Source organism: Pteropus medius, unplaced genomic scaffold (genome assembly GCF_902729225.1).
Source record: "Pteropus medius unplaced genomic scaffold, Ma_sr-lr_union100, whole genome shotgun sequence".
In the NCBI taxonomy this organism is placed as follows: Eukaryota; Metazoa; Chordata; class Mammalia; order Chiroptera; family Pteropodidae; genus Pteropus; species Pteropus medius.
The window spans coordinates 3792134-3819636 of NW_024352947.1; the positions used below are offsets into that span (position 1 = coordinate 3792134).

The 27503-nt window shown below is 38.8% G+C and overlaps 1 protein-coding gene across 1 annotated transcript in view; it reads left to right on the forward strand.

The window, feature by feature from the left end:
* RYR2 (ryanodine receptor 2) overlaps nucleotides 1–27503 on the forward strand; it is a 535670-nt gene that overhangs the window by 248908 nt on the left and 259259 nt on the right. Inside the window, exons 10-13 of the mRNA XM_039850351.1 lie at nucleotides 8236–8310; nucleotides 13168–13324; nucleotides 18315–18479; nucleotides 25359–25480. Coding sequence (XP_039706285.1) covers nucleotides 8236–8310; nucleotides 13168–13324; nucleotides 18315–18479; nucleotides 25359–25480 — 519 coding nt within the window. The remainder of the gene's footprint in view (nucleotides 1–8235; nucleotides 8311–13167; nucleotides 13325–18314; nucleotides 18480–25358; nucleotides 25481–27503) is intronic.

Sequence of the window (27503 nt, forward strand, 5' to 3'; positions counted from 1 at the left end):
AGGTTGCTCCCTTTCAGCCACATCAGGCGTCACTCCTGGCACACACTCGCTCTGTCTTGTTACTTTCAAATGCAGGACAGTTAAGTCATCGTTTCTGACCGTACCTGGAAATAAATGCTGCATTTGCTTTCCAGACTGTGACTCAGCAGGCGAAAGCCTTGCCGTGTGTACACAGGACGATATTTTCGCCTCCATGGCCCTTTTAATGTTATTACGGTGATTTGATGAGCTTTAGCTGTAAATAATTGATAAGGCACGAGATGGGTTTGCCGTAATGAATTAAACGGCTCTCACTCTGGCTTCGAGAGACGCATGTTTACGTCCGTGTGCACCACTGGACGGCCAGTGTCCTCGCGCAATTTGTGTTTGCTCGGCCCCTACCACGGAGGGGCTTGGGGGGCTCCCCTGTTGTGCTCTGACACAGTCAGTGATAAAGTGATCACATAAGGCTTTTCTCCCTTCTCTTCCCGGCCATGTCCCGTGTGTACCTCTTTGGGCTGGTCTGGGAACAGGGTGGTTTGCTGAACAGTTTTGATGGACGTCGGCTCATAACGAAGAACGATTTTCTCTCCCCCCTGAGGGAGGTCCTCTCTGCCCTCCACGCTCAGACCACTGCCGACTGCAGGCAGCACCGGGCCTGGCTCCTGCCCGCCGTCGCCCAGCGGCCCCGCTCGGCAGGGCCCGCACTGTCGAGGAAAGGCCGGGCGCGGAGGTGCTGATTTCAGAAGCAGGCCTTGAAGGCAGAGGATTGAAAATATTCACAGGAATCAGAGCCGCTGGACCTCAGTAAAAATGAAAAAGCAGTTGACATGTTTGGTGCACTTAAATTGTGTGAATTAAAAAAGACCATAGATTAAAAAATGAACATTAAGAAGAAAAATGTCCCAGATTTTTCAAATCTGTCCATGAAAATTTAAGACCATTTTTACTTGTCTACACCTAGCTTATTCACTTAAACTAGATGAAAGCGGTATCTTTCAGGAAAAAAAAACCCAACTTCTTAATTTGCAAGCGCCTCGGGGTTGCGCCGCATCCTGAACGGGGTGGAAAGCGGAAGGGAAGGAAGACGGGGTGTTTTCCTGTTCTAATCCCATTTGCCCGATTCTTTTGATATCCACGTGCCATGGAAGGGTGTCAGTGTTTTTAACCCGCGATGACTCATTTACATTTTATACAGGTGTGTCAGCTGAAGACGCACCTGTTTCCCCTCGTGGGCAGTTTGGGTAGAGACGGCATCTCGGACCCACCCCTGGGCAGATACAGCGCTGCTCCCGCCGCCGATGAGGCTCATGCTTGTTTCCTCCGTCGGTGGCAGACTCCTGACAGCTGCTCTGGCACCTGCCTCTGGCCCAGCCCTCCCGCCCAACCCTCGCATAGGCACTTACGGCGAAGACTGTGGTAGAAGCAGAAATTCTCCTGCGAAGTGTGCAAACTGAAACTTATCATTTCACTCTGAAATAATCTTTTAATCTGGGATGGACTTTTCAATCACTGCAACTCAATTCCTTTGATGCTTATCGAGGGACTCGTACGTCTAGGCATCTGGGCGGGCGCTGGGTAGAAAAATGAATGACAGCCAGCTGGTCTTCAAGGGACCGACAGCTGTGAGGGTGTCAGCAGCGTGGCGTTGAGGAGGGAGTGGGAGTTAATCAGGGAAAGGCCAATCACAGCGTCTGTGACTGTGGGAAACCACGGTTTCTAGATTGCGGAAAACACACTCACTATTCTACCATTTAAGGAAGACCAGGCCAGGCGGGACCTGCGCGTTGTTGAGCAGCGAGATGCCTGCCTTGGGAGCCACTCCGTCTGACTCAGAAAGGTTCGAGATCCCCGCGTGCATTATTCTGGTGACTCCTGAAAGATGGCTATCTGCTTGTTATTAGGGGGAGAAAAGAAAAGCCGTCTCACTAAACCCCCAGACCAGCCTGAGTGAGTCCTTGGCCAACAGCCTTCTGTACTGGAGGCACCTCGACTTCAGGTCACTCCCTGGGGAAGAAGCCCTGCCCCGACAGCAGGGATCGGAGCCCCTCCTCTCCAGGGGATTGCACGGGCCGAGGGACTGAGCATGGAGCGGAAGTGGACCGCAGTGGTAAGGCAGGACCCTCCGAGGAAGAGGCGCTTCAGCGGGGAGCTGAAGACCTACACCCTTGAGGAAATGGCGATGAACCAGAAATAGACCAGCCCAGTCTTAGGCAGCATCCAGCGTCTCACTGTTGAGTGTGATGTTAGGTCTAGACTTTTTGTTGATCATCTTTATCCAAGAGCGGAAGTCCCTCTCTCTAGTTTACTGAGAGTTTTTATCATGAATGCGTGTTGGATTTTGTCAGATGCTTTTTTGCATCTACTGATATGATACTATGATTCTTTTCTTTAGCTTATTGCTGTGATGGATTTTGTGAATGTTCAGTGATATTTTAGTTAATAACTTTGAGTACAAAAGGAGAAAAGTGATCATTCTTGCTGTATACTTATATTCAAACAGAACTTTTCTTTTGAGATAGTGATACTTCTATAGCTACCGATTATGACTTCTATAATCTATTTTGTTAAGATTAAAAAAACACTGATTTTAAGTTTAAAAAATGCTTTTCAAAGGAGAATTGAATTCTGTCATCCATCATGCATTTACTGAACATTAAGTTTGGAAAAATGAATAATTCCAAATGAATAATTACTAACGAATATTTCATCCTGCGTTAACGGTAACTAAAATACATCGATAAGGCTATTTTTGTCCCTAATGAATTTTATATAAACACGTCATAAGCGTTTGAATTGGTAAGGCACTCTTCAGAGGCTGGTAGATTACTCTTCTCTATTTTTATTCATTTATTTTATTTTGTATTTTTTTTAAATTAAATGTGCTGGAGTGACATCAGCTAATAAAATCACATAGGTGTCAAGTGTACAAACCCATAACACGTCATCAGTATGGGCATCGTGTGTTCACCACCCAGCGCCACATCTCCTTCTAGCACCTGCTTGACCCTCTTGACCCTCCTCTGCCTCCCCCGCCTTCCCCTCTGGTAAGCGCTAAACTGTTGTCTGTGTCTATAAGTTTCCGTTTGTCTTGTTTGTTTGTTGCTTTCAGTTTTATATTCTACGTGAGTGAAATCACATGGTTCTCAACTTTTTCTGTCTGACTTACTTTGCTTAGCATGGTTATCTCAAGATCCATCCGTGTTGTTGCAAATGGCAGTATTTCAACTTTTCTTTATGGCTGAGCAGTAATCTCTATTTTTAACCCATGTAATGGACTTGCCGTCCAATTCTCTGTGACTGATTAAGTTGCCTTTTATTATTGTCGCTCTCTGTTTCGATGTTCGGCATCTGTTACATACTCTAACCCGTCTCCAGACAAAAATGAAACCACAGTGCATGAGAAAGTAGATTTCTCATAGCAGCATTCCTAATTGCTTTAAAGTCATATGCTATATATTAAAAAAAAAAGAAAAAAAAAGTTTACTTGGAGAAAAAAGTGATACCCGTGGTTGATAGTAATAGTCGACTGTGTAAACTCGTCAGTGTTAGAATAATACAAACTTGTTTGTGGCTTTTTTACGGTGAGGGAACAGTATTGGTTGCAAATGCTTAATCGTTCTTTTTGTGACTCAGGCGTAGGATGAGTCTTGCTCGCACTTCACTGATCACACGGAAGCTTTTTCAGGAAGAGCCAAGTGCTCTGAAACACTCCGAATCGATCTCTGATCACCTTGGGAGGAAAGAAGATGAATCACAATGTGGATATTAATTTCAGATTTAGAAATATGGTTCAAGATAGATAAGTCGGATTTTCTCTCAATTAGTTATTGTAATGTTTAATTGTATGTTGTCAACTTGCCTGGGCTGCAGACTTGGTCAGACATCATTTTGTGAGGGTGTTTTGGGGTGATTTTAGCATTTAAGTCGATAGACTGAGTAAAGCAGATTGTCCTCCCTCATGTGGGTGGGCCTCGTCTAATCAGTTGAAGGCTTGAATAGAATAAAGAGGCCGACTCTTCCACGAATCTGAGGGAACTCGTCTTGCCTGGCTGCCTTTGAGCCGAGACTTCAGTTATAGTCTGCCTTTGGATTGAAGCTGAAACATCAACTTTTTGGCTTTTTGGCCTGGATCTTAATGCTTGTTACATGTGAATATTTTAAAAATCCCTATTTGGTGAAATGACAGTGACTTTGACTTTTTCTGTTTATGAGGCGGAAGATCTTTTTAAAAATTTTTTGTTACAAATATAATGAACGTCCAGTTACTTTATCCCGTTTTCTTTTTCTCATTATCTGGTTCATCGGAAAACTCTTCAGAAGGGGAGAGCTGCACAGGCGCCGTTGTGTTTTCACATCCATTGACCTCCCCTTGAATTTTGTCGTCTTTGGCTGCCATTCGCATCCACGTCACCTGGGCGACGAGCTCTAGGGCGCTGTTGCTGTGGGTCTGTTTGATTTCCTAGAGACTCTTTCTCCCTCCTCAGTGTTCCTGTTGATAAGGGCACTCACTATGAAAGTGATTGTCGCCTTGCATGAGTTTGAATTTGGTCCCTAAAACTATCGATAAACGAGTTGGTCTTTACAACAGTTGTTTTCCTGGCCTCTGCTTTGATACTTGAGACACATCGCAGGGGAAATGCCATTTTTCTAGGATGGTTGTATTTCTCTGGGTAGCCGATTTCTAAACGAGGTTGAACACCCTTGATGTCATTAATCACGAAGTGAGATTCTTACTGTTTTCAGGACCTTGATATTTGTGATGCCAATTTTCAGTCTGAAATAGCTCATGAAGACTTGATTAGACACCCGTTAACATTCTGCACGTGCCGCGTAGTTATATGGCTAACTGTATAATAGCAAAGATTTCCCATCAGCAACAAAGAATAATAAGATTCATCAGATTCTCCACACCTGCCAGTGAAGCATTTAAAAAAAAATAAGGAGAATTGATTAAAAGCAGACGTCCTTTCAGGAGACAAATATTCAAGAAACTCAACCAGATAAAGCTAAAATATTTCAGGTAGGAAAGAGGATCTGACTTTCCTTTTGACTTTATATTTGTGTTTTTAAATATTTACCCTCAAATTAAAAATAGTAGATTTCTGCTTATATAAATAATAAAAGAACATTGTCAAATTCAATCAATAAAGGAAAAGTTATTAATATATCTGCATGTGTACATACACACAAATATGATAGATTTATAATGATTTATCATTTTACATAAAAATATATATCATTTTATCATTTTTTTGCTTTTTAAAATATCAGATTTATTGAGGTAATTTACATACAAGAAATGTATATCATTTACATTCCTGCATCTTCTTTATCTTAACAACACATCATAGAATCTCTTCTTCTTTTTATTTTTTATTGGTTTGTTTTGTTCCCTAATCTCTTCAGACAACTCTTTAGTTTCTTTGTTTTCAATAACTCTTCTTTAATAATTAAGAGATTGCAGGCTAAGATTTTTCAACGTTTGTCTGTGAATCACAGACTGTTCTGAAGTGTTTTTCTCTTCATTATATTCTAGAGAAGGGAGAAATTCTATTTCCTCTTTGATCCATGAATCACTTAGGAGAGTTTCTTAATTTTCCGAGTTGTTAATTTTTGATCTTTTTAGTGTTTATTTCCAAATTTTATAGGTTATGATCAGAAAATGTGATAAGTAAATAGCTTTACTTTAAAAAAATCTGATAAAGTTTTCTTCATGGCCAAGTACAAAATCTTTATTAAAGTTCTGATTGATTTAAAAATCTTTATTGGTTTATTTTTATCTTAATACGTATGCACACATGTGCACAAACATTACATCTATATTTTGTCATTCATTTTTTTCAAGTGTGTACACAGAGATTCTGGTTTAATTGGTCTGAGACTTGTCTGTGCATTGGAGTTTTTAAAGCTTTCCAAGAAATCTAACGTACAACCAATGCTAAGAAACACTGTCCTAATGAAATAATGGTTCTAGCCTGGTGGTTCTTAGAATGTGGACCAGCATCAGCATCCCCCGGGAACTTGTTAGAAGTACAAATTCTTGGGCCTCAGCCCAGGTCCCTTAAATTGGACACTCTGGGGGCGGACCCGCAATCCATATTTTAACAAGCCCGCAAAAACGATTCTGACACTAAAGACTGAGAACCGTTGATCTCTATCAGTGGCTCACCGTTGGGGGACATTTGGTAATGTCCGGGAACATTTTTCGTTGTCACGACTGGGGAGGGGGAGGGGCACAGCATTCAGACGGCGGGGGCCAGGGCTGCGGTTGCTGCCCTCCGGTGCACAGGACAGCCACCGCAGCCAAGAATAACAATAGTGCTGCTTGCTGCTTAGAAACTGATCTAGGCCACGGTTCCCAAGCCTGGGAACCCTGATACAAGCCACAGAGAGTGGTCAAAAATCTTGGCTCTAAGATTTGGTGTAACTGGTGAGGGCCTGGCATCAGGATTATAAGATCTGTCCGTGTGATTATATTCACAGCCACTGGCTATTGAAAATCACTGGCTATCGATGTACCTAAAATCCTTAGATTACAATGGATGGATCAGGGCGGTCCTGAAGCTACTGATCCATTTTAACATAAAAAAGGTAGACGAGTGGTCATTTTCCCTCCTGATGTGATGTAACAGGAAAAAACACTGAATTTATGAACTTGCCAAAAAAAAAAAAAAACAAAGTTCAATTTGAACAAGCTTCTAGGTTTATAGATCTAACTACCAATTTAGAGGTACGTGTTAACAGTGAGGAGGTTATCAGCAACATTCAGAATGTAGAAAGTGCTCTAGGACAAATGATCCCGATTTTTTCAACAAATAAATGGCAGGAAAAGAAAAAGGAAGAGAGAACTGTTCTAGAATAGAAGAAATTTAAGACGTAACCAATTTGTGCATCGTTTAGGTCTTGATTTGAAAAAGTAACAAAAAAGATATTTTTGAACCCTGAATGGCTATTTCCTGAAAACAAATTACAGAGAAGTGAGGAAAGAAGAAGGAGGAGAGGAGGAGGGAGGAGAAAGAAGGGGAGAAAGGAAGGAAGAAAGGAAAACAAAAACGAACATACATATTAGGCTTGAACGGGGAGGGATAACCGGACGGCCCAGGTGGAACGAGGTTGGCCCTGTGTTGATCATAGCTGAAGTCATGTCATGTGCCGGGTGTTTTGGGGGTTTATTATAATATTCTGTCTACTTTTGTGTATATGCGGAGAGTTCCACAATGAAAATAGAATGAGAAAGAACATCTAAGTAGCTCAGAAGAAAAGTAAGTGAGAATGGTGTTAGAAACACTGTCAGGAGAAGAGGAGTTTCCACGAAGTTAAAGAGAGTCCGCTGGATTTGGGAACATGGAGATCACTTGATGGCCTTAGTAAAATCCGGGGAAGTGAGTCTGGAAGCCAGGGCGGAGTGAGCCGAGGGGAGCTGCTGATGAGGCAGAGAAGAGAGAAGCCAGGAGGGGAAGTGTGGCCGGGCGTGTCCTTATGTGATACAGGACAGGGTTACGTGTAAAGACGGAGGAGAGAGACAGTGGTGTTAGCTCTGGCTCCTTAAAACTGTGTCAAGGGCCGGCATGGAGATCAGTTGGGATGATGTATGTAAATGACTTAGAATCGCGTCTGGCGTATTAACAAATTGTTATGAAGAGAGCTTTGGAATTTGGGGGTGTGTGATGTACATTCAAAATAATTTCTCTGTGTGTATTTGTGTGTGTGGTACTTTTTGTTGATGTTTATATTTATGGCGATATTTATATTTTTCTATTTTTTTATCATTTTTTTCAGATTACACTAACACATTAACATTAATGTGTTTTTCTATTAATTTAAAATATTTTAAATATCTAGAACAGAATTTAGAACCGCAAATAATTATATGTATCTGTCAAAATAATATAGTAAACCACATCCAAACTCACAGCTGAGTACTTCTGTGGGCCCAAGTTAAATGAGTAAGGTGAACGTTTTGGGGGTGCAGATATGGGAGGGGGAGGAGGACAGAGAATGAATGAGATTAGAGGAGAAAATGATGAGAAAACGTGTTTAAATCAAATGGTTATTCAAGGCACATTTATGTTAATCGCTATCATTTTATTTTGTTTTGGGGGGTTATTTTTACTTCCAGCTATATTGTCTCCTCTAAAAAGTATGACTTTAATTGTTATCCAAAGGCTTTCCATTTCTTCTCTTTTTTAATTCGCTTGAAAAGTAGAGTCCAGAATGAAACACGGTAAAGCTGCTTTTTTTCCTTTTCCGCAGAACCGTCCATTATGAAGGTGGTGTTGTGTCCGTCCACGCACGGTCCCTGTGGAGACTGGAGGCGCTAAGGGTGGCGTAAGTAGAGCATCCGAATGCAGCCCAAGCGTGTAAACGATTTCTAGCGCTCTCGACCCGCGCCGCGTGTGAAATTGTCCGCTAGCAACTACAGCAGACGAGCGCACGATGCACGGCGGCGGCTTCTTCCCCCCTGCCCCGTGCCTGCCGTCGCTTATCTCCCGTCGGGCTGCGGTCACCAGGTGGTGGGCTAGCACCCCGTGCAGGCTGCTTTCATCTTAGCCTCCTTCGTTTTTGTAACATCATCGCATCTCTCAGTCCGTGCACCTCCTGGCACAGAGTGCCGCTAGGACAGAGTGATGTAACGTTTGGAGACAGGACAGATTGTTTGCAGGCCTGTCGCACGATTCAGGTCTGGCAGACTCTGGATTTAACCTTCTAAAGGCACACGTGAAACACAGGAAACTCGAACGGGAATGTTAGTGCAGGATCGTTACTGGCAGTCGCTCTCTCCTTGCAGAAAGCTTGATAGCTGAGTAAGAAATCTGGATTGTAATACAAAGACACTGTTTCAGTAGAGACAGAGGAATTTGTGTGTGTGTGTGTGTGTATTTTTTTCTGTTGGTTTCAAAAAGCTGTCCAGAGATTAACTTTTAGTTCTTTTAAATAAATGCAATATTGACATTAAAGTGTCATTTTGAATTATTTTAATAGAATTAAAATAGATTTTAAAAATGATGATAGGGTTTAGTCCTTTGCCTAAAAAGCAGTCAGTTTTCAGTTATTTATTTTCTATTATATTACACTTTAAAAAAATTGTTGATTTAGGATAGTAGACTCCATAGATGGGTTGTAAGGAACTATCAATGTAGAATAGTTATCTTCATAGACCTAATATTTTGAGATAAGTGCTTATCTAATGATGATTAAAGTAGTTTAGTGGTCTTCAGTTGTTTTTGCTTACATAGCCCATACAATAATTTTGAAAAACTTCATATGTCCTGGAACTCGGTAAGGTTTAACTTAGAACTTATTTTTTTTTTATCGCTTTAAACAGATGCACAGAATATAACTTATAGTGTATTATAAGTAGTGACATTTTAAAGTAAAATGGTTACTTCATTCTTTTAAAGTACTGCTGTGATTTAATACCCATTTTTATTTATTTAAAAATGCTTGGACATGGTCTTCTTTAATAGTAAAAATTATATATTATGTCTTTCTCATTGAAATCATATTTCTGTTAGTCTCCCTTGAATTTTATCCCAATTATACTTTTTATGATTGAAAAACTTTCCCTGCTCACACTCCATCATACTCCTATGCAACAAAAATATGTATGTAAATTAAATTTATGTTTTATACTTCCTATGATAGTATGTCCATAACTTCAAAAAGATTCTATATTAACCCTGTTAATTATCACTTGATAGTATTACATTTCTTCTGTATAAATACATCGTCGATCAAATCCACCTAAATATTAAAACTTTTGATAAACATTGAACTTAAAGGTAAATTTTTATTGGAAATTTATCTCTGAACGAGATGGAAAAGGGAGAGGCAGACATAAAGCAAAAGAAAGAAAACTTGTACCTTTTATGTGCACCATAAATTATTCAGAGAATAAGGGTTATAAAAATATAGATATATTTCTTTTACCTTGTGTATTATAAAAATAACAGGTAATGAGAGAAATTAAATAGTTAACAAAAGTAAAGTTTAGAGGTTTTGTTGCTTTATTAACAGATTCCAGATACTTTCAAAGTTATAGATACACCTGTCCTTTATGATCCTGTGCTTAAAGAAATGGATTTTTTTTTCTCACGCAGACGAGGCCCTAAAATTCATTTCAATTTGTAGATTAAAAAAAGGAAGAATGCGAGACCCTGAACCTGACAGGCCTTCGTTTTTACTGTCAGCAGTATTGTTGATAAGCTGTGGTTACATAAACCCAGCTGCCCTGCACCTGTCTGTTTCTTCTCTGTTGCTTGGTATTCGAGTTTGAATAGAAAGGGTGGCATTGGCTTTAATGTCGAATCGAAGGCTGCTGGATAGAAAGGGCCGCTGCCCTTGGGGGTCGGAGCTGAGGGCCACGCCCTGGTGGTGTTAGTTTCTAGGGCCCCTGCCTCACCTGTGGTGTTAGTTTCTATGCTGCCTGCTTCCCAGAATTCAGGTGACAGCAGGGAGTTTGTCAAACGTTTAAAAGATTAAAGACAGACGCGTTATTCTCTGTGAGCCTTTTCACCTTCCTGTCTGAGGAGGGAAGCAGGAGCCTCGTAGGTAACGAATGCCATGATTTTAAAGATGTTTTTCAGATTCTGTTGAATCTTTGCACTGTTTCGGCTTTACTGTATATGTACAAATTAGATTGCGTTGAATTTACATATCTTATTCTATGCAATGGCCACGTAATTACTCATTTTTCTTTATACTTAGGAAATGATAGTCAAAGACCTGCTTATGTTTATATTTCCAAATATCAACATTTATATTATAATATTTGGGATGGTTTGTGTTTTTTTTTCCTCCAACGAGGTCCCAAACTATACATTTGTTATAATTTATGTAGCCCAGTAGTTATGTTTTATATTGCATACTTATGCAACTAAATTTGATGTTGTCAAAAGTTTTTCAATATTACGAACATTTTAATAAAGTGAATTTTAATTTTAGAAGTTAAATGTGCTAGGAAACTCATTCCCAGTGCGAAGCTGTAAGAACTTCGTAAGTATGTGTTAGTTTCTGTGATGGGAGCTATCGTTGCAATTAAAAATATGAATTATAAATAATACTGAATTTCAACTCTAATTAAAAAATAAAAATTGAAGAATTATGTATACTTCAAATTCTGCTTCCTTATATGTTACGTAGAAACAAAATCGAAGGTCGACATGTCATGAAGAGGGACCCAGTGCTCCCTATTCCTTTGAGAAGATTTGCAGTAAATATAAGTAATTCATAGAGAACAGTTCTCTGTGTTACCACGGGCAACTGCTTTATAGAACTACATTCCTGTCCCTATTTTCAGTTTTCAGTAAACATTATTTTCCTGCTCTTTGATTCTCCTGGGCTCATCCTCTTTTCTTTCGGGCCATGGGCACGTGAGACCAGGTGCTCTGAGTACCCATAAGCTAAGGACAATATGCTTAAACGTCACAATATTTTACCAATAACTGGCCAAATTTATTCTATTCTCAAAGAATTCCCATAGCGACTTGAGAGGAGCGATTGTATATATGAACCCTACTGAATAGCTTTGAGCACACACTCTAGAAATTCTGGTGAAAAGCATGTATTTGGTCGAGATTTTCGACTATTTTGAAAATGAGGTTGTTTTCTATAATGATTAAGATGAGTCATTATTTGGAAAAATTATTCAAATGCTTCTTCAAACCATGAAATAAATATTAAAAATAATTGTATTTTTCATAGTATTTGCAAAAAAAATACTTAATTTTTTATAAGAAGAGAATAAAGCTTGTTTATTCCCAGACTAGAAATGCTTTAACATGCTGTCGTTGGTAAAAAACTTTAATTTCATTTTTAAGATAATATGGTGTTATTGTCAGGATATGTTTGTACATGATTATTAACTTAGTTGAGGGACTCGTCCAAAGTAATTGTTTCTATAAAAAAGCTCATGTAAAAATGATCTCATTACAATATTGTTCTGCTGTTAATTTTCAATGCTCATGCTTCAAGTCAAAAAGCCAGATAAAGAAAACAGCATAAAAATGACGTAGTTTACTAAAATTAAAAAATTTGCAAAAAATACTCTCAATTTGTAGCCTTCGAAAGTTTTTAATGACTCTATAGTAAAGTTTATTAATTGATAAACTCATTGAAATCCTCCACTCTTTATCTCTTTGATTCATTACACAGTGGTAATTACATACATTCTTTTCAGAGTCTGTCTTTTCTTTTTATAAAGTACCTCACAGTATCCCCGTGCGTTTGCCTTAAATTCTAATTTGTCTAGCGCGAACTTTGCCATCCTGCTTCATCCTGATTTATACGCATGGTAAATCTTTTCCACTCATCCGTTTTTAGTGTTTTGAATTGTTTGATTTTCGGCACGTGAGAAACCGGCCTGCTTTGCAGAGTTCCGCCTCAGCTGTAAGTTGTATGCGTCGGAAGGCTGTGACAATGTCAGCTAACGCAGCACCGCGTAGAGCGAGGCTGGTGTGTGACGTGGCTTTGCTTTTCTACCCTCTCTGAGAGTCGTTATTTTTAAAAGCAGATTTGCATGATCGTAACTTTGCTCTTTATCTTTTTCTGCAACCTTACTTTATATTTTCTATTTATTGCATTTTATTTTTATTTTTCCTTTTTGACTTTTTTTATAGTTCTCATTTTTTCAGTTTGTCTTTTTTGTTCATTGGTTTTTAAGGATATAATTGTTCTATGACATAAAATTTAAAGCATACGAATAGTTTTCTTTGTTTTAGGTGAGTATATACTTCAGTTTATATATATGAGTTCCAATTAATCATAAGTAGTCATTGACTCTACGTCCGTTTTTCAAGTCTGTGAACATCCAACAAAAAATTTTCACTGGTTAATTCTAAAGTGTCATTTAAACTTATAATTTCTATATCTGTGACTAGTGAGTAGACGTTAACTTGGAATCTAAGTTCTTAGTCATCTAAGCAGGAGCAGCGCATAGCGTAGCATCACGTGTAGAGTTGGAAGACCTAGAGTTAAATGTCACTTCTTCCTACTGGCTGCGTGACATTGAACGCCACCTAATCTTTCTGAATAACCGTTCTGTTGCATGTGAAGTGCAGTTAGTACCACCGACATCACACGGTTTTGAGGACGTTCAATGAGGCGGCACACGCAGAGGCCCGTTGAATTGCCGTTTGTCACGTGGCCGTGGCTGCTGTCCTTTCAAGTCTTCACTGTTCTTGTCAGGTGGAGTGGAAGCCACATCAGGTGGGGCCAGCCTTTCCGACTCCGCCACGTCACAACCGGGAAATACTTGAGTCTCATGGAGGACAACAGCCTTCTGCTCATGGACAAAGAAAAAGCAGACGTAAAGTCGACGGCGTTTACCTTCCGGTCTTCCAAGGTAAGACAGGAAAATAATTTTGGTTTTCCCGTGAGTATACCCACTGCATTTCCCGCGAGCCTTTTGCAATGTGTTTCTAAAGTCACAGTTTCCCATCTAGTCCTCTCCAGTAAAACCCATTTCCTGAAGCCCTGACACCTGCCTGGTGTCGCTCGGGTTTGCGGGGCTTCACTGTTGTCACGTCCGTCCCACCCCTGGACGTTCACTTAGGCTTCGGCGGTGCAGGTGCACACGGCTGGATGACGGTGACAGAGAAGCGCACCTGAGCCTCTCAGGCGGTCACGCTCCCGCCCCAACCTGCAGACCTTTCCTCTCACCTCCGTTGAATCGTTTGTCAGGACAGCTCTGGGGGAGCCCCGCGGCCTTTAATGAGAACCCCCATGAGCCACACGATGAAGGGAAACGCACGCGGAGTCCCCCATGGGACGGCGCCGCGAGGCCCGCCCGGTGCCCCGTGAGGGGTCCCCGCACACCAGCCCACTGCACCCTGGGTTTCTAGCCACGCACGAGCAGAGCGACCATGTCCTGAGAGCACAGTGTCTCAGGAGTCGTTGAAAATCACACGTTCAACCGACAAATGCCAAACATTTATTGTGTGTTCGTTTCTTAGGATAGTTATATATTTCTGCCCTTAATTTAATGAAGATTGTGAAATTGGCATAATTACAGGAATGACATTGAATTCCTGGTTAGCTTTGGTCTCACAGATGCAAAACTTTACTTACCTGTTATAGATTACGGTAAGTTTGGGCGAGACCAGAGATCACTGAAAAGACAGTGGCCTGCGTGTCCGTCCCAGAGGCTGTCACTCGGGATGTGGAGCACACAGACGGGGAAAGACGCTTCTGATTCTGTGGATACCCAGAATTCTCTTATGAACCCTTGTGTTTACATCTGCATTCCCTTAGCTATAACTGTGCGAGACCTCTTTGAAAGTATATTTTTGAAATTTTATAGATCATTCTTAAAATTAAGATCATTCTTAAAATTATAAGTGAGAATGGCTTTACAAACTTGTTCTCCTGGTTGACATAGGAGCATGTTTCTTGATTGTCATTGAGATGTCTTTGACAGTAACACGAACACTCAGAGACCAAACTCAAATTCAGAATTTGACAGAAGAATCAACAATTGTTGATGACTATACATATTCAGAATAAACAGAATAAAGTAGAAAATAATTTGTAATATAACCTATGTTGGTCCTCTTATTTTTTCCACTTTATTTGAGATATAATTAAATTACAACATTGTGGAAGTTTAACGTATACAATGTAATGATTCGATACACATATATGTTGCAAAATTATTATGTTGGTCCTCTCTGAAGGAAAACATTTTATGTAATGAAGAATTCAGTTTGACTTGTGTAGGCTTTCTTAGATCTATTCTTCATTTTCTCTACTCCAAGAACTTTCACCCATCACTTTCAAGTGTGCTGAGATGTCAGTTTTAACATGAAGTAGATCTTGCCGATCACATATGTGTTATGCTCACCCCAAGACATGTATTTTTTTAGCTTAAAATGCCACTAAAATACTCCTCCTCGTTTTTTCCCTCTAGTTTTCCAGCTCCCAAGCACCATGAATAGAAACCTGTTGCTATTGAAATGATGAAATACCAGCCTTAAATAAGAATACCAATGAGATTACAAGGATTTTGGAGCAAATGGCAAAAATAGAACAAAACATTTTTAGGACATGGTTTTTAGAATGTTATTTTTATTTGGGATTTTTGTTCTTGGTTCAAAAAATGTTTTAGATGCTTTAAAACACACACACTCACACAAGGAAAGTAAGGGTAATGGCTAACCATTTATGGGCCAAATAACGCGCAAAGTACCTTATGTGAATTATCTCGTTTAGTTCTAGTTCAACCCTATGAAGCTTCCATACTATTTTTAACCTCCATTGTGCAGATGAGGAAACCGAGGCTTAGATAAGTTATGCGACACATCCGGACTTTGAAATTAAGTAGTAAAACTCAAGCCTTCCTTAATGAGAAAATTAAAGATTTAATAATAATAATAGCAGATAGGAAAGATTTGTTGCTTTCCTGTGATCAGACGAGCACCTATTAATAGTTGTTGAGCGATTGATTAAATATCTAAAAAAATAAAAGCAAAATGGAGAACATATTTTTTTTTTCACCAAAATAATTATACAATGTTATCGTTGGCAGTGAATTTTTATTTAATCGGCATTAAATCAAAGAGATTTTTGCAGTGACTCTTCCTCAAGGGGTGTTGATAGCATAATAGAAAATAATGCCAACTGTAGTTTTATAGACGATATGGAAATGCAATAATAGTTTTTTATGCTGATCCTTTTTAGTGGCGGTAAGCATTTTTATACACCAATAGGTACTATCAGAAAGAGAAATTAAGAAAACAATACCATTTAAAATTGCATTAAAAACAATAAAATACCTAGGAATAAATTTAACCAAGGAGATAAAAAACCTATACTCAGAAAATTATAAGTCATTGAAAAAAGAAATTGAAGAAGATACAAATAAATAGAAGCATATACCGTGCTCATGGATAGAAAGAATTAACACAGTTAAAATGTTCATACTACCCAAAACAATCTCTAGATTCGATGCAATCCCTATCAAAATACCAATGGCATTTTTCAGACAAGAACAAATAATCCCAAAATCCATTTGGAACCATAAAAGATTACAAATAGCCGCAACAGTCTGCAGCCATGCCACCCTGAACGTGCCTGCTCTAGTCTGATCTTGGAAGCTAAGCAGGATCGGTCCTGGTTAGTACTTGGATGGGAGACGACCTAGGAATACCAGATGCCATAGGCATTAAAAAAAATAGCCACAGCAATCTTGAGAAAGAAGAACAAAGTTGGAGGTATCACACTGCCTGATATCAAACTGTACTACGAGGCTATAGTAACCAAAACAGCATGGTACTGGCATAAAAATAGATACATAGATTAATGGAACAGAATGGAGAACTCAGAAGTAAATCTACTTCTGTATGCTCATTTAATATATGGCAAAAAAGGCAAGAATATGCAATGGGGTAAAAAGAAATTGTCTTGAAGAAATAATGTTGGGAACACTGGACAGACACATTCAGAAAAATGAAAAGACCAAGTTCTTACACCACATATAAGAATAAACTCAAAATGAATTAAAGACTTAGATGTAAAACTTGAAACCATAAAACTCCTAGAAGAAAACACAGACAGTAAACTGACATTGCTCTTAGTAATATTTTTTCTACTATATCTTCTCGGGAAGGGAAACAAAATAAAAAATAAACAAATGGGACTACATCAAACTAAAAAGTTTTGCACAGCAAAGGGAACCATCAACAAAATGAAAAGATAACCTACTAAATGGGAGAAGATATTTGCCAAAGATACATATGGTAACGGGTTAATAACCAAAATTTATAAAGAACTCATATAATTGAACAGCAAACAAACAAACAATCCAATTAAAAATATGGGCAGAAGACCCAAAAAGATATTTCTCCAAAGAGGACATGCAGATGGCCAATAGACATATGAAAAGATGCTCGAGGTCACTAGTCATCAGAGAAATGCAGATTAAACCCACAATGAGATATCATCTCACACCTGTCAGAATGGCTACATTCAATAAACCAAAAAACAGCAACTATTGGTGAAGATGTAGAGAAAAGGAAACCCTCGTGCACTGTTGGCGGGACTGCAAAGTAGTGCAGCCACTGTGGAAACAGTTTGGAGGTTCCTCAAAAAATTAAAAATAGAACTACCTTATGATTCAACAATTGCAGTTCTGGGTACTTAGCTAAGGAAAGTGAAAACACTACTTTGTAAAGATATGCACACCTGTGTCCACAGCAGCCCTATTTACAATAGCCAAGATATGGAAGCAACGTAAGTGCTCGTCAATAGACGATTGGATAAAGAAGTCACGGCACATATATGCGATGGAATGTTATTCAGCCATGAAAAACAAAATCTTACCATTTGCAGCAATATGGATCGACCTAGAGGGTGTTAGGCTGAGTGAAGTAAGTCAGAGAAAGAAAGACAAGTACCATATGATTTTACTTTTATGTGGAATGTAAGGAACAAAGAAATGAACGAACAAAACGAAACGGACTCATAGATACAGAGGACAAACTGGTGATGGCCAGAGGGGAGGGGTGATGGAAGGCAGGATGAACAAGGGGAAGGGATGAAGAAGTACAATTAGTAGTTACAAAACAGTCACGGGGACGTGGAGCACAGCCTAGGGACCAAAGCAATAATACTGTAATAACCTCGTATAGTGCCAGGTGGGTACTAGACTTACCGGAGGGTTCACTTCATAAATCATACAAATGCCTAACCATTGTGCTGTACACCTGAAACTAATAAAAAAATCCTTGTTAACATCATCATCGTTATCAACACCATTTTCACGGTCAATATCATTAAAACTTATTGTTTATTTTATCCCAGGTACTGTGATGAAAACGTTACATCCATTATTGCATTTTTTTCTGACATTATGGGGGAGATACTTTTGTTAGCTTTATTTACAGATGAGAACACCAAGGCTTAAAAGGTTCAATTAAGTTGTTCTAAGTCACAGAGATAATAAGCGGTAGATATTTTACCCAAAACCGAATTTTCTTTCCCTTAAGCCTGTGGTCTTAAGTACCAGTAATGAAAAAAATAATCTGGGAAGAATGAAGCTTGCACTAATTTTAAGGTCTCTGGTTTGGAGTTTGCCATTAAGCAGGATAATATTTTGCATTATGAGCAAAATAATTTTCTATCAGTGTGAATAATTCAAGAATATGTCATTTATTTTTGAAACTTCCTACTGTAATTTTCGGTAGAGGTCGAACTGCAAGAATAAAACACTCTACCATTGTCATTTCAGGGGACTTCACAAAGCTGCATTTTTAAGAAGCATGTTTACAAGAAGGCAAAATTCTTCAGATCTAAACTCGTGTTTTTATAACTTTTGCTTATCTCTTTTACTTCCTTAGGAAAAATTGGATGCAGGGGTGAGGAAAGAAGTCGATGGCATGGGGACATCCGAGATAAAGTACGGGGACTCCGTGTGCTACATACAACACGTGAACACAGGCCTGTGGCTGACTTACCAGTCCGTGGACGTGAAATCTGTGAGGATGGGAGCCATACAACGTAAGGTAAGGCGTTACAGAAACGCGGTTTAGAGCAGTCGTTTTTCATGACTAAAAAACAAACGCGAGGGAAAATGGTGTAGCTAACACTCTCAGCTGCCTGCGAACGTTCAGTATTGACAGGCTAACGGTCAAACTCCCTCCCCGGAATAAACTCTGGCTTTTATAAGGTCAACGTGGCTGGATGTGACATCACTGATTTAAATATTAAATGAAGCAGTATGCTCCTGTCTGGATTCTTAGTCTACCTAATTCGCATTGTCCTCTGTGCTGCCGCTGGGATTATGTGTCTAAAATGCAGACGTGCTCATGCCTTGTCACCTCCAAGCCCTTTGCCAACCCTTCTTTGCTAACAAGACCACCTTTCGATGGTGATATGACACCCTTCCCGACCTGCCTCTCACCTCCTTTCTGTCCCATTCTTCATTCTTTGTTCTTTGGCTAATCTCTGTCCCCAGCTTGCCGCTCATAGCACATTCCTGCAGTCGCTCGGAAAAATAAAAAGCAAAACGAAACAAGAAACACATGGCTTTTACCCATGCGTCTTTGCGGATACTGTTGTCTCTGTTTCGAGCACTCTTTCAAGCTTATGTTCTGCCCCATTCCTCTCCATCCTACCGAGGGTGAATTTAAAGCTGATCTTAGACGTTCTCCCTGTCTCATCTTGTCCTCCACGCCTTCCTTTGTGTTCTCATAATATTTGCGTTGAGCTTATTAAATTTCATGTACCCTTCACGAGCTGTTTTACTACTAGGCCACCTGTCTCGGGCTGCCTCCTAATGTGAGTTCCCTTACGGCAGATATGTAGTGCTAAGCTGTTTGTAGTTCATGTTTTTATCAATGTGTAATGCAGTGCGCAGAACCAGCAGATTATACCAATGCCCTTTCTACGGGTGTGAGGCATTGCACGAGAACGCGCAGGGGGCAGAAAGCTTTATTCCCAATCGATGTATAGTCGTGACACACACGCATCCTGGCGTAGATCGCTCAGTGTCACTGGGTCTGGTTAGAGTGACCGGTGCCGACTTTAATGAAGGTGGAGGCGGATTCTGCTTTGATGGGGTTGGGCTTAGATGCAGCCCAGTACTGCCGTCTCCAGAGCTCCAGAGGAGCTGGGACAACTCTCCTGTAGGCACATCCCCCTAGATTGTTACTGTGACTTATTTTCAAGTTTTAGAGGTAAAATTTATATACACTAAAATGCAGAAAATTTGTTGTAGGGTTTTGACCGACGGGCCCATTTGTGCGACTGATGCACATCACACTGGGGACCATTTCCATTTCTGCAGAGTCGCCCAGCGTTCCACCGGGCACCCCTGTCCCTCCGCCTGGCGGCTGTGGGGCAACCTCTCCCTACCGCGGGTCTGTCTGCCTGATTAGACCTTCGTGTGAGCGAAGTCATGCGGCCTGTTCCCTTGTCTTTGTAGCTTCTTCCACTTAGCAAAATGCCCCAGACATTATGAGGTCGCTGCATGTTGGGTACCAAATTGTCCAAGCTGCTTTTGAAGGTCCTCAGATGCCAGGGAGCCAGAGGTTAGAGGTTAGTCCAGTCCACAGTCGAGGAGGAGGGGCAGAAAGGACAGGCACGATGAGGGCGTGTAACTAACTGTCACTTCCTGTGTGTCTCTGTCGCCAGACTCTGGGGACAGGGACCACACCCTTCGTTTCTGTGTTCGCAGCATGCAGCACGGTGCCTAAACCGGAGCACCTGCTTGGTCAGTGTTTCTTGAATGAACACGTGTATTTTCAAGGGTGTAGTTCCAGGTGGGTTGATGAGCTCCCACCTGTGCCTGTAGCTCGGTCTCCAGCTGTGCGAGCATCGGCCGCCCTGTTAGTTCTGGAAGGTGAAGAGCTACTTCCTAAATTGTAGTAAAAGAGTTTGGGCTTCAAGCAAATTTTTATTTTGATAATGATGTTTGGCTTGGCTATTCTATCAGATTTAGCAGATTTTTATTTATCTTTTTTTCCTAAATATTTTGACATTTCAAACATACAAAAAAGTTGGAAAACTAATGTCAATAAACATCCATATACCACCTAATTAGATTCAACAATTATTAATAATTTGTAATATTTATTTCCTTTCCTTCGTCCCTCCCTTCTTCCTTGTCCCTCTTCCTGTCTGTGCATGTGTATACACACATCCGTACATCCACGGGATGACTCCTGTACCTAGTAAATACTTGTAATTCCATTACATCGTCTCATATCCTATAGTCCCAGGAATATCTTTTACAGCTCGCTTTAAATCAGGCTGCGGTCAAGGTTCACGCATTTATTTTTTATGCTTCTTTAGTCTCTGTCAATCTAGAAGTTCTCCGCTCTTTTTTGTTCCATGCTACTGAGTGTTTTCAGAACCTGGGCAGGCCAGTCACAGAAGGCCCCAGGCTCCAGGTGTCTCTGCCTGTTTTTCCTGTTGCCTTCGTTCCTTCGAATTCCCATAAACTTGAAGTTAGGTCTAGGGCTGTGCTGTCCAAATCAGTAGCTGTTTTCCATATGCGGCTCTTTGGTGCTTTAATGTGGCTGATGCTATAGGTCCTGAATTTTTAGTTTTGTTTAATTTCAATTCATTTCAATTTAAATATCTGTACTTGATTAAGTTATTAGAAAACTTATGTATGTTTCAAACAGGTCAGGTATGTAACTGTGATTTTCTAACAATGTAAACATCCTGAATTCTACAACAAAGTATTTTCAATAATAATTTTATACCCAAATCAAGATATTCTATAGGTGTGAAATACACACTGGATTTCGAAGACAAGGAATGAAAAACAGAATGTAAAATATTCCATTAACAATTCTGTATATTTATTGTATTTTGGAATAATATCTTGTATATATTAGGTTAAATCGACTATAGTATCAAAGTTAATTTAAAATCAAATTCATCAGTGAAAATTCATTTGTTAACATGGGTTCTAGAAAACGCAGAGCTCTGTAGTATGTGAACGCCTCTGCCTCCTGGGGCCTTCCGGTCATGTTTCCTTCCGGTCACCGCCCCTCGCGAGGGTAAACACTGTCACTGCCTGTGTTGCCATCAGGCTCTTATTTTCTTGACAGTGATTTTATTGAATTCGTCACACTGCGTCCTATGTTGTTACATCTTAGTATTTACCAGAAAGGCAAACGTTCAAAATAGATTTCACAAAAAATCATAGGGAACTGCAAGAGGAACCAAAGCAAAAGTCTTAGTTCAGATATCACTTCCTGAGAGCTCTTATCTAATATCATATTTTTTCTAATAGCTTTTATGAAAAGATGAATATGATACATGGTTTTATCACATATCATTGGGGGAAATACAGATAGAAGTGGAAGCATGTAGACATTTTTAAGAAAAGATATAAATAAATTTTAATCAGAAAATCACTAGATACTCTTCAGGTGTTATTTCCCTATTTGATATACTTATGTGATAATGCAAAAAAAAAAAAAGGCTTAAACAATTGTCTTTAAACTTTTTTTGCTTATGTGCCTGTTGAATGAATTTTTAAAACTGTGTACCCATGGCATCATTTTCATTATAAATTTAAGTAGTTGCAAATAAAGTGATTTCTGGTTTACTGTAAATATGAACATTTTACACTAAACTCTACATATGTCTTCTAACTATGTTGTATGGAAAGTAAATTCCAAGTGCCTTTGCTTCGTTCTGTTGAATTCCATAAAGCACCGGCGCTTGACAGTTTTGTCTTCCAAGCGTACCTCATACAGTTCCCTCTGCTCCATCTCTTCAGATCTGGTTCAGCCCTAATCATCCCTCGCATGCAGGACTCAGTGGCCTCTTCTCCAGTCTCTGCCTTCAGTCACCTCTTCTCAGGCCACTCTGACCTAGTGACCGCCATGCTAACCCCCCATGGCTGCATTTTTTCTGGAATAACTCCAGTCTCCCTTCTGTGACAGGCCAGGTGACTTGCCTCTTCTCGCCTCTAGCCACCTGTTTTCAGTCCACTGCAGTGATGCCAGGGTCCCGAGTCGTCACTCCACTGTTTCGTCCCTTAACCATGGATTAAAGTCAAAATGCGACTTCCATTCTCCATGGCTCACATGGACCTGCCTTTCAGGATAGTTTGATAAGGATGTTGAGAAGCGTAACGGTCCTGTTTGCGTTAGCGAAGGAACGTGTGAAATAGACTCTATCGGCCATAGAATAGATAATTAAAATCTACTATAAACATTACTACTTCTAGAGCCATGTGCTACATTAAATCTTTACAGGAAGACTCCAGTGTCTTCACGGTACTCTGGCACTTCCCCGGTCCAGGTCTCCTGACTTTTCTATACTGCCCAGTTAGCTAGTGTCTTCGAATCATTTATTTTTCAAGGAGAGCATGTCGGTGCTATCTCTGCCAAATCTTTACATGTTTGAAATTGTTTTTCTGTTGTTTCATACGAATAAAAACTTGGTTAGTTAAAAAAAAGTCTGAATCACTGTTCATGGCTTTTCTAAGTCCCACTTAATGTGAGAATTCATGTTTTCGTATAGAAATATAAATCTATTGATTGCACAGACCACACCGAGGTGTTACAGATATGGCTTATACACTGTATTACCTTTCAAAATAGCTAAGATCTCAGAATTATGGAACGCTTCCGTCACCAGCATTTTCCAGCCAGCACATCCGGGTCTTTCCACAGCTGAGCGGAGACTCGCTCCACCGCACCTTGGTTTCTGTTTTCTTTCCGTTCAGTGGTTTCTCAGGTAGTTTCTCTGCCATCGTTCAAATTCTCATCTTTCTTTTCTTGTCTCTACATTTCACTTCCCAAGTGTGTCTGGCGAGTTACTCATTTTGTTTTCTTCGCTGCTGTTCTTTTCTTGAAGCTCGTTCGGTGCTTTTGAAATTTTAGTTTTCTCGTCTCGTGGTGTTTCATTATCTCACCCAGACAGATCACTTTTGATATCAGCTTGCTGTTTTATTTTTTAAAATCTATTCTGATTGTTCATCTCAGCCTTTTTTCTCATAGATTTTCAATCCTGTTTTGTAGAAGTCATACCTTCTTGTGTCCTGTGGACAATTGCGGCAGTTTATATATTTAAGTAGTATCCTGCTATTCCTAGTCTTAGATTTTTTAAAAATTAGGAGTTATGGCTGTATTTTATCAATTAAAGGAAGATTAAAATGTTTTAGTGTCCTTTAATTTGTTCATAAATAAATTAATAGCCATCATGATAGTGAAGAATCCTTAAATTCATAGACTAAACCCTATTTGGCCACAGTTTATTATTATTTTGAAATTCTGCCAGATTCTCTTCATATTTTATTTAGAATTATTACATATATTCACTGAAATTTGAATTTCATACAATTTTCATATGTCACAAAATTTTGGGGGGCGGGGGTCTTTTTCCAACCATTTAAAAATGTAAAAACCATTCTTAGCTCACAGGCTCTACAAAAATAGGCAATAGGTTGTAATTTGCTGACTCCTGGTCAAAACTAATCTATCGTTAAGAATGTCTGTTCTTTGAAGGTTTGTTAGAACTCACTTGTGGAACCATATAGTCCCAGGATCTTTTAAAAATTTGATCTTCAATTTCCTTTCTAACCTCTTTGAAAGAAACTTATCACATTTTCTCCTTAGTTGGGGGATTCCTTTTGGTGGTCCTTAATTCGTTAGGAAGCCGTCCATTTCCATTTTTTTTGATTGTATTTTTTTCCCCATTGTATTCCACACAATATTGTCTTATTATAATTTTATAATTTTAATGTCATTGCATCTTATATCTTATTCTGTTGTTTTTTTTTCTATTTTATTTTTAGCTTGGTTTGTGAGACGTTTATCTATTGTATTTATCTTTTTAAGGAAATGAACTTTGGGCTTTAAAAATTTCTTTTTAATATCTTATTTGATTTCTAGTTTATTATATCCTTTTTAAAAACTCTTCATTAATTTCCCTCTTCAACTTTTTTAAAGAGTCTTAAAATGACTAATATGTCCCTTCATTTTAGTCTTTTTTTTCTTTGTCGATGAGGCATTTAAGGCTATAAAGCTGCCTTCGAATATAGATATATCTCTGTTTCATTGATTTGGTATAAGCAGTTCCATTTTACATGGTTTCTAAATAGTTTATAATTTTAGTTCTTGTTACTAATTGTAATTCACTACACCTAATAAATGTATTAAATATCTTGCTATAAGTGTAGAGTGAAGGAAGCTAGACACAAATGGTCGTCCGCTGCATGTTCCATTTATATATAATACTCAAGTGACATTTGCTGTTAAAAGTCAGGAAGGTGGGGACTCTCGTGGAGGATAGGGACAGGAAGGGAGCGCTGGGGTGGATTTTAAGGGGCTGTGATGGTCTCTTTCTTGATCTGGGTGTTGTTGACACACTGTTCACTTTGTGAAAATTGTTCAGCTGTTCACGTAAGATTTTTGCACTTCTCACGTCATACGTTCAAAGTAAGTTCAAAAACAAAAAGTGTAACCAAGGAACTCATAAAATAAAAGTGCATTTTTTAAAGAACTTAGATGCCTTAGAAACATTGCTCAGTACTTGTTAGTTAATGAATCTGTGTTCCGAATGGTATGTAACTGGTATAACTGCAATGATTTCGTTTGCTGTTTCAGAGTTCGTTAGACTGTGGATCAGTCATCGAACTTAGATACGTGAAAACAAACATCATATGGTGTTTGTTTTGCTCAGCTCAATTCAACAACCGATTCATTCTTTAAAACAATAATTGAATGAATATATTAAATGTCTAGTTTGTACAAGGACCACGCATATTTTTATTATCTATGTACAATGGTTTTCTAGTTTCCTCAGCCTGTCTTTTGATTCTGTTTATCGTTAGCAGCTTTTTAAGTGCACATCTTCTTAATCCTCATTTGGAAAAGAGAGTTAGCAGTAATGGTATAATTTCTGCTTTCTTGCAGGCTATTATGCACCATGAAGGCCACATGGATGATGGCATAAATTTATCTAGATCTCAGCATGAAGAATCTCGGACAGCGCGAGTCATCCGGAGCACCGTCTTCCTTTTTAATAGATTTATAAGGTAACTTTTCTTTTGTTGTGGTGGTGGTTTGACATTTTATTTCAATCTCTTTATTGGATTTGCAAATAAACAATTCTAAAATATACTTTGGTGGTAATCTCATACAATTTGGAAGGTCAGCAGAACACATTAGAAAGTTCTAGTTAGATGATTTTGTCTTTCTTTTTAAATGAAGGTTTAAAAAAGAAACGTGCTTTTAGAAATTACATTTGCAATTTATAGTTGACAGCTATAGGTCAGGATCGTCCTATAGCATACCTTGTGCTGGACCTACTTAATCCCTCTTTTTAGCTAGGGTAATACTATGTGAGTTTTGAACTGTATTAAAAAAATAAAGTGACTCTTGTAGTGACTTAAGTTTTCCCACCTAATAATGGAAACAATTGCATGTTTAATTTAACAAATTAAATCAAGCTTGTGGCCAAAGTGTTTCTGATAACATTATACAAGTATACGCTCTGACTTGTGATGAATATCATATATCTCTTTAAACTTTGCCAATTTGATGGGAAAATAATGTGTATACGTATATATACCTATATTTATATTTATATTTATATTTTTATTTTTATATTTATAATTGTAATTGTTTTTTTAAATGTGCATTATGTGAGAATTGTGAAAATGGCTATATTTCATGTTTGTTGACTAAATTGATTTTTTTTCTTTTGTTATTTACCCTATGATTCTATTAGGTTGCTATGAACTTGTGTTATGTTAGAGATTTTAGTTTCCCGTCATCATACATTAATTGCAAATACTTTCCTAATTTATTGGTTTGAAAAAATAACTTTAAAGTGTTTTTTTTTCATAGTAGTTTATAGCATATAAAGACCTTCACCACCCAAGATTATATATATGTTCAGTTAATAACTCTGTTTCTCTTATAAACCATCCCACTGCGCGTGTGTGTGCATTGTGAGCATACTTTCATAAAACCAAAGAATGTGCATAACTCAGGGATCTTGTGCTTACCTGGGCCCCCTTCCTACCTGTGGCCTAGAAACTCCTGGGGCAGTAAACCGGCCAATCGTAGGGCGCCCTGGTTTGTTTCCTATCTCTCAGGCCTTCCTATCCTTCTTTCCTTGACATCCGTGTCTTGAAATGTGTTTTTTCCCCAAATATTTTGTCTGTTTTAGGGCAGGAGGGAGTTGATTGTTTCAGAAAAGAGTAAATCCTGTCGCTCTTACTTTATTTTTGGCCAAAAGCAACTCGACTGTAACTGATGAGATTCTTATTCCAAGATGAGCTTCAACGTTGCCAGGGTCTCTGCTAATTGTGTATTGATATATTTTTTCTCCTTTAAGTTTCTGATTACACACCCATCACCAAATCGCCACCTTTTCCTGAGTTATCTAGACCTACTTTTAAGTGTCTGTCTACCTTGTGACCACCTAACAAATGCCACGGGTGAACATAATGAGTCCGTTTCCTTCTCTTATATTTAACTGACCTTAATTGTACATTACTTTTTCAAATATTAAATTTATATTAAGCTTTGTTTTTTTCTTTTCTTTCTAGAATATTTGCCCATTAATAGTATTATTTCATTCATCATGTGTCATTTCTATATATGTGGGTTTTACTTCTATACTCAGTATTACTAAAATATTAGTATTTTTGTACTTACACATTTTTTGATATATCTCAGAAACTTTAAAAAGTTTTACATAATTATAAAACATTATATAGGGAATGTTATTTTAAGTAAGATAATTTGCTCCTTCTGCCATATTTATGAGAGCACCAAAAGTCTTTAAAATCTCAATATCTGTCCAATATTTACATCCATGTATTTTTCAAAGTAATGTTTTTTCTGTCTTTATTGAAATATAATAGACAACTAGTTGCCTGCACTTGCATTGTGCAATTCAGTGAGTTTTTTTTTCAGTTTTAGTTGGCATGCAACACACCAGCCTCAGCTGTACAGCATATTGATCAGAGATCCACACAACTCGCAAAGTACTCACCCCACCAAATCTAGCAATCCCGCCCGCCACATGTTCATTCCAACATTATTAAC